This window comes from Polypterus senegalus, chromosome 11, assembly GCF_016835505.1.
Source record: "Polypterus senegalus isolate Bchr_013 chromosome 11, ASM1683550v1, whole genome shotgun sequence".
Taxonomy (NCBI): domain Eukaryota; kingdom Metazoa; phylum Chordata; class Cladistia; order Polypteriformes; family Polypteridae; genus Polypterus; species Polypterus senegalus.
Window position 1 is genome coordinate 67,753,664 of NC_053164.1, and position 8,766 is coordinate 67,762,429.

The 8,766-nt window shown below is 36.5% G+C and overlaps 1 protein-coding gene across 1 annotated transcript in view; it reads right to left on the bottom strand.

Moving 5' to 3' along the window:
- LOC120538572 (zinc transporter Slc39a7-like) overlaps positions 1-4,549 on the bottom strand; it is a 65,771-nt gene extending 61,222 nt beyond the window's left edge. Inside the window, exons 1-2 of the mRNA XM_039767967.1 lie at positions 4,473-4,549; positions 4,270-4,333 (exon numbers count right to left, since the gene is read on the bottom strand). Of these exons, the coding sequence (XP_039623901.1) occupies positions 4,270-4,333; positions 4,473-4,549 (141 nt within the window). The remainder of the gene's footprint in view (positions 1-4,269; positions 4,334-4,472) is intronic.
- Positions 4,550-8,766: the final 4,217 nt, after the last annotated feature.

An 8,766-nucleotide genomic window follows, 5' to 3' on the forward strand; every position in this document is an offset into this window, starting at 1 on the left:
ACACAGTGCCATCTCAGACATTTTCTGTTTCTGGTCATAAGACACCCACAATAATTTAACTGCTATTGGTTTATTTTGTTCTAAAGAAAAACACATGTAAGTTAATATACAAATTCACTCTATCTATGGTACATAAATCACAGAGAAAACAATGCATCTAAACTTAGCACATTGTATGAGAAGAAGCCATTAAAATTATTAGCCATTTCATAGATAAATGTGACAAATAAAAATACTGTACTGTAAATATTGACTATGAATGTTATATGATAGAAATTCTCCATTACAGGTTAAATTAATAGAATAAAGCAACATTTTAAGTGGTCTTGTCCACCTTTATTCCTCTAACCAGAAAAAACAAACAATCAAACCAAAAAGAAACGCATCAATCAATCAATCATTCAGTCTTTATTTTATGTAGTACTGTCCATAAAACACATCATCATACATGCTTTATACAGCAAGCCAGAATTCATGTGTATAGAGAAAAACAGTCACTTAGTATCCTAAAATCTCTAATACAGAAATACCTTCTCTCACTATATCACTAGCAATACCTTTAATTTTGACATTTTCAATACCGAGAGGGGGTAAGACTTCAGACTTCAGTGTGTTTGTTGTGAATAGACCAAGTATGGACTAGCCTGCCTCTGACTTTTTTCACCTGGCCTGAAAAAGAAAATAAACCAGAAATACTCAATACTTCACAGAGCGAAAAAAAGAATCCATAGACCTCTTCTTGGTAAATATGTCATCCAGTAGACCTTAGCAATATTACTGATAGTTCCTTACTCCGAAAATTATATATTATTTTAGTGTTTTACAATTTAATTATGCAAATTTCTTCCTCTCTAAAGATGTATTAACTGTGTCTTTTGTTATGATCACCTCATGTAAAAGTGTAAATTGTAGGCTTTGTAATACTTGTCAGGATTGCCCCTTGATGAATGCAATTAGCATCTGCTCAGCCTGTGTGCTTGTTTTTATTCCACTTTCAGTTTATCAATAGTCAAAGCAAGTCTCACCGGTGTACTGTAATTGCCCTGTCAACCTTAATTCCTTTCATATGCATGCCATCATTCTAATGCTAATTTTTAAATTTTCCTTTTCTGCCATTGAGAATTTCATTATTAAATATTTTACAACTGATAGATAACTGCCATTCAATACCAGAAAATGTCTTCACTTTGAATCTATGAAGAAAGAAATGTCTCCATCAAGTCACCAGCTTTATAGAGTTAAATATAATAGAGCAAGACTATATGGAGACATTTTAAGAATTCACCAACAACTTTTTTGAGCATGATGTGCATTTTGGCTTTTTCAAGGTCTGGAATGTCACACCTTATAAGGTCTCTTTGGGACAATAATTCTTGATACTGAAGGTTTTCTGTCTACTGATACTGTAGTATTTGCAATTCATAATCAATTTTTTCCTGTGCTAATATTTGCATGCAGATGTTTCTGCTCATGTTGGTATTTGTATACTCCACTTCTTACCATGTATGTGATGCTGTTAATGCATTATCAATTCATTTTTTTATTTACTACAATACTTTTCAAACTGAGAGAGATCTAAAAGCTCTTTAGAAGTCAATCACAGACACTACTCAATAAAAGAAATATTAAAACACAGTAATTGAAAATGAGCAGAGGTTTATTGGAAGAATAAGGCAAATGCAGAAACTAAACCATCACTGCTTATAGTGTAGAATGCAGTATTTGACATGTGCATGGCAGTGCGGGTCAGTGCTCCTACATCAATATTAGCATGTGCACTGTGTGCACTATGTGTGCCAGTCCTTGTGAAGATCAGTGTTTATGTTTGACAGTGCTTGTGTGTGCCAGTGCTTGTGGGTTTGTGTGTTTCAGGCACAGTGCAGAGGAGGTTGCACAGATTAGCTCAGCTCAGAATGGCTGTGTTAAGTTTGGTCACTGATTCTGTTATCTGTGCAGCTTACACATTACCATTTCAATAGAAGCTCTCTCTCCCTTTCTCTGTCTCCTTCCATCTCCCTCCCTCTAGAAATAATCTGTGTGAATTAATTAGGCAAACAGAGCGGACACACGCATGCATGCACTTGCTATTTCTGCTCCATTTTGGGCACACTTTGTTTTCACGATGCGCAACTTTCCTCTAAGTTGTTGCATATCATCTCCCTTTCTCCATTTTGCCCTTTCAGTAACTTTGTTTTTAAAATGGCCTTCTGTGTACCGGGAAGATACACAGCAGATTAAAAAAGCTAAAAATAGACAAACTTGAGAGTAGTATGGTGCAAGTGAACTACACATCAGCAACCCAAAGCTTAACTCACCTGTTTTTAATCACCCAGCCTGACCAAGTCCTTCACCGCAGGGTTTTTTTTTAACATAAGCTGGGACTTATGCTAATTTGAAAAGTAAGGAGTTAGTGTCATTCTAGAGAGCTGCAGGGGGCTTTGTGGTACTAAATGGGGGGTAGGAGGTAGGTTTGCAGTTGGTTGTTCTGGACTGTCATGGAATTCTCTGCCTCTCTTCAAGCTGAGAGCTGAAATGCTTACTGCTTCTACATCCTCGATGTTCTTAAATTCCAGCTCAAGATGTCCATCCACAATTCTTGGCTTTAGTTCAATAAAATTCACAAGAATTGCGTTTGGACAATCAGGAGCAAGAGTTCAAAAAAGACAGGTTTTCCTGCAGATGTTCACAGCACAGATTTGATTCTTCTCTTCTTTTACAATGCCAGAGTGCAATCACACCCAACAGAGTGATTCTCATTAGTGGCTAACCACTCTCTGCTCGGCTTACTTATAATGAAGCCACAAAGCTACTAGCTTTGCTACTAATGCGCACCGCTTCTCTGTTGATGTCTTGACATTACAAAATATGATGTTTTGTAATTGTCCTCAGTTGCAGTGCATAAATACAAACATAGTATTTAGGTTTATATGTAGTATACAGTATAATACACCTTTTCATTCTGAAGCTTCTGACTTTTCTCAGTTTTGCGCTCTTAATTTCATCTATGATCCATAACACATGGAAGAATAAGTTAAAAGAACGTTTTAAAAATTCAAGCAAATGCAAACTATAAAAAGAAAACCATTTGATTCATATCCACACAGCCAAGAGGTTTGCATAAAAAAAATGTCTAATTCAGGGCAAAAAATGCATGTGCATGTGAAATAGGCCCACGTTCCAGCCACAGTTACTGTCTCCAGCTCGCAAAGGCCCACTCAGAACTTCAGACTGAAAACCTTTAGGTCTTGTACAAATGTAACCTATTTAACTGTAATTGGCAGGATTTTTATAAATATCCAAAAATATTCAAATATATCATCCTCCTTGTAATATTGTAGACAATAATAGTGAAAGAGGAATGAAAGTCATCTCTGTAACAGGTGCAGCCTAAGTTAGTCAGGCCCACTAGATTATGTTCAAATTTAGAATTTGCTTCACTTTATACAGAATTGCTCATCACATAATAATTTTTGTCACTTTATGATTCTTCTTTAAGGTTCAACATATTCAATCTACTATCAAGAATGCATAATTTAATTTTGCACAAAGTAATAAGACATTTTTAAGTAATGTTCATATTATAGAAATATTATCCTGTGCAACAGTAATGAACTGTCTGATGCTTTATTCATTAAAGCAACACCATCTAATTTTGCAATGAAAAAGACACTTAAAATGCAAAAAATGTCATTCTGCAAATTTCTAGGAAGAGATAGATAGATAGATAGATAGATAGATAGATAGATAGATAGATAGATAGATAGATTATGTTACTAGCAAATTTAAAGGAACCCATAAAATAAAAAAAAACAATAAACATATTACTAAATTGACCGTACAAATATTTCTTAGTGAATAATTATTTCATAGAAGAAATTAGATGGCCAGTTGTTCATTTTGGAATGAACTGCCAACAAGCTAAACTGTTTAATTTAATCAAATTAAAACATATCCACTGTTTGTCTTGAACTCAATATAAAAACAATGGCCAAAAATGCTAAAGTTGTTTGGATATGCCATTCCTGCTTACTATATAATTTATCTTTAAGTCGAAAAGCAGAATTTCTTTCTGGTACACTTTGTCCACTTTAAGGCCTCGAGTTGGCTGGCTATGGCTCATTGCAGGTATTCACGACTTGTAATAATTTAAAGTACTTAAGAATTACAACAACATGAGAAGTTGGCATTTACTTCTGTCATTTTTAACTAGCAACCCATTCACAACCATTTGAAAAAACCTCATCTTTAGCCACTATATATTCAGATTACATCAACGTTGCACTTAAACTCAATCTCTTCAACAGTTTTAGGTCGGAAGATGCCATTTATCCACCTACAAAAAAACCAACATTGAAAATTTCTGATGAAAGAAAGGCTGGTGGAAGTCACTGAGAACCAAACCCAAGAGCTCCCTTTAGGTCCGAGAAGCAACAGGTCGAAAACGGGAATATAGCGCCTTTTGCTGAGCTCACCAAACCCGGTGGATCCTGTCAGACTCTTGGAGTTTTGGATTCAACAGGCTTCTCCTCTTCTTCTGAGCTGTAAACATAGTTTAATGCTGTTAAAATAAAGTTTTAAGTAAACAAGTACTAGAGAGAAACCAAAGGAGCCCCTGATAAGCAGCGCCATGTATCGCACTCGTCCAAGGCGTATCCTATCCACGTAGTTGTCCATGCGGGAATGCAGAAGGAGCCGGCTTAGCGTTACTATAAATCGGGTTTCTTAAAATCTACTTAATGATATTCAGCAGCTCGTCTCTTTATTTGTGGGTCTGCCCACCCACCACTCTGCTTAACCCTCCCTCCATCATCCCCCCTTATCCCCCCACACTCTATAGCTCTCGCTTTTCAAACTAAGACTCCAATACACCCGCTATCCGGCACCCATGAAATGACACAAAATGACAAGAAACGGATAAATATTATGCGCAGCGTCTCCGAGGCACAAACGTGTCGACGATCCTCTCGGCGCTCCCGATTTATTCCCCATTATATTTTCCGTCCTAATCAACCCAGTTTCTACGGACTCCCCCTCCTGTTTCTTCTCTTTCTCTGTAAACTGGCACCCCGTCATTTTCTTTCATCTATTATTCCCCAACCCCTCGCCTCCAAGCCCCCCTCCCCACTCCCATACACACTTTTATTCTCATGTCGCGACCTCGATTGCTGCGTTACTGTGATCTTAAACCAAAGTGACAAAATTTGAAACCATTATTTGTATCTTTAGGAAGAGTGGGGCCTGGTTGAAAGAAAGAAAGAAAGAAAGAAAGACTTTTAAAGTTCAATTTTAGCAGCCCAACTTTTATTGAAGTATTAAGTATGTGCGTGAAGTGAGAATGCAAGACTGAGGAGACGGTAAAACAATTCTATCAAAGCAAACGTAGATGCTGAGGTAAATATACGCATAAGTTCTGCATCGACTATGTAATTTCTCTGGTATATATAAAAATAATTTAGCATCTCGCACGATGTACTCAGAATTACCTAATAATAAAATAAAAACGAGTTTTGTGAAATATGGAAGTAAATATTCTTGATTTGCATTTCTGGTTTTTGCCATGGTTTCACAGAACTGTCGAGGTAGGAATATCATTTTGGTCTCTTTCTCGTTTTTACAACTGCCCTGTCATCTATTTTTGCTAGCATTTTTAACCTCAAAGCAGCTCTCACTTCAAGTTAAATGTATAATTTATTAGCGCTTTAGTACCCTACTCTCCCCTTCATTCCTCCCATCCACGCACTCGCACGATCTCTCTCTCTCTCTCTCTTTTACTCTTCCAATTTCTCTCTCTCTCTCTCTCTTCCTCTCATTCTGCGTGCTGCCATGGGGTTTCCAGAGAGACCTGGACTGAAAGAGAAAAATCCATCTCCAGGACAATGAGCTGAGAGTGAGGGAGAGAGAAGGAGAGAGCAAGCAGGATGAAACTGGGGGGGTGATGGGGAAACATAGCCTGACCAGAGGAGGGAGGGAAAGGGACTAAGAATCCAGGAGAGTGGAGGAAAGAAAGGGAGAGGAGAGGATTAAAGAGCTCCAGAGTTGATTGTGTTAAGGGATTTAAAACACGGCAGCAACAAAATCTTTATTAAATAGAAAAAAAAAAACGAAAAGTGTAGAGAGAAATTTAAACTCTTTGGGACTGAAGGGCCCATGAGAAGATTACAGAAAAACTCTTTTTTTTTTTAGAAAATCAAAGATAAAAGACAGGCAGAGTAAAACCTGAAAAGAATGATATAACATGTGACTGTATTTCCCTTATATTTTTATATTTAAATAAACATCTACTTAATTGCAAATATACAGCTTCACAACTCAACCAGAGCAGTTGAGTCTTTCTTTCTTTTTCTTTCTTTCTTTCTTTCTCTTTCTTTCTTTCTTTCTTTCTTTCTTTCTTTCTTTCTTTTCTGTAGTAGACTTTGCCCTCTTTTAAATGTGTTCTTAACTTACCTTTTAATGATCATGTATATATTTATGGTATTACTGGAAAAAAGAATATTCAGGAGAACTGTCAAATTGGGAATTTCCTCATTGGACAGGCCAAGTTGGCTGTTTATATGTTGAAAAAAGAGAAAGCCAAATCAAATAGTCAATGCGACATGATAAGAATATTTCAGGGACTTGTGAAAGCCTGAGTGTACTTAGAATATACATTCCACAAAATGACTACACATGTAAATTCATATGTGGAAAGATAGTGTGTTCATGAGGCAATCTGTAGAGTTGTGGATAAAACTTGATTTTCTTATTTGAAATACTAATTAGATATTGGTTTCTTTTTGGAGTTGGTGGGGTTTTTCTTTGTTTTACTTATGATAATGTAAATGATATATTGATTATTGATTAATAAAGTTCAAAACTTTCTTTCTTTCTTTCTTTCTTTCTTTCTTTCTTTCTTTCTTTCTTTCTTTCTTTCTTAGTAATTAAGCTGACAGAGAGATTTCATTTGCAAAGCAAGCCTTTTTTTTCATTGCCAGTGTTTGACAGTGCAGTGCTGTGCTATCTCCTTTGACATCTGGCACAATGAGATGGCTCACATAGTCCTCAGCCTGTGCTCTGTCGGTAGCTGTTACAGCCTGGAGCTGGCCATGCTGTGGGTCTGAGCAGCTCTGCTCCGATATATCTCCACCAACTATATTCAAAATGCTGACTTTCATTCCACTATGAGTCAATAAGAATATGAGTCAAGTGTATGTACCGCAGTACCAAGCTCCTTATTTTCCAGCTTGCAGTTTAACTATAATTAGTCTATCAGTGTCATGTTCCTGACAAACAGACCAGCTATGCTACACTGATTGTGAGCCAAAACAGTGAATATAATGCAAACAGTACAGATAGAACAATAAGAATTTTACTATTTGTAAATTTATTCAGTCAGCAGCCACACCACTTGCTCCTGTACACATAATCCACTTAAAGATACTCATGTTTGGGCCTGGCCAATACTCGGATGGGAGACCATCTAGGAAAAACTTGGGTTGCTGCTGGAAAATGTGTTGGTGATGCTATCAGGGGACACTTACGCCATGGTCTGGGTGTGGATCCCAATGCCCCAGTGCAGTGAGAGGGATACTGTGCTATAAAAATTGAAACCATCTTTTCGATGAGATTTTAAAACTGTGGCTCTGACTCTTTGTGGTCATAAAAGATCCCTAGCTATCTTTCAAAAAAAAAAAATGCCCACCACAGCCTGGACAATCTGGCCTTCTAATCATCCCATATAATGTCTTTCTAACCCCTTTACTACCTAATAGCTAAAATGTGATAAGTGTACCGGCACACAAATGGCTGCCAGGTGGATGCTACACATTGCTGGTGATTGAATTGACTCCCCACTGTCTATGCAAAGTCTTTGAGCAGGTTAGAAAAGTTCTACACAAATATAATTAATTCATTAATTTATTATTATTATTTTAACATAAATGTTTAGGCATTTATTATATAGTGCATTAAAAGAGTTGTACTATAAATGTCAGAATGTTTTTAACATACTGTGCAGGGTCTGGGATCAGCTCTGACAGCTCTGGAGATCAAATTCAAAAATTCTTTTTCTCTATTAGTCTCAGAGCAAAAAAAAAATGCATAAGCCCTACCTGAAAAACAGAGTAGATGCTGATTTGGCAGTAGATTCAGCCCTTTGCCATTGCAGAAATGCCTGCACAGGAGCTGGCACATGGCGCATCTGCCAGATGTGTAAGTATAATCACAATCCTTGTTCTCGCTCCTAAATGTCTGCTTTTCATCATTAGACATTCATTTATTTTTCAGTCTCCTCTATAATTTTTAATTGTATGCTATTCAAAATATTCTTAAAAGATTAAAAATATGTTTTAAAGTAACATCAGCTTTTAATACACCTCCATTTTCACGTCATTCTTAAAATTAATTGGCCACTGAAATACCCATTGCACATTTTATGTGCATTCAGCATTATTCATAGTACTCTTCAAACTGAAAGCAGTGCTTTAAAGCTTACAAAAATTAATATAATAAAAGAATAATGGAAGATGACTCTTACATAATGTCGAGGTCAGGCATGATTTCAGTCATGGAGGGTCAAAGTGACTATGGCTTTTGTTGTAGTCAATTTGTTTTTTGGCAGCTTCTGTAAACCTGTGTGATGGACTTTCTTATGCAATACAGTCCTTGTTTGGTTATTTATTTTTTGAAACAATTCAGGAGGTTACATTTTGGCTTTTAGTAAAATATCAGCATGGATGTATTTGGATAATAAGTTAATTCTAATGAGTGGACACCATTGTAAATGACAGG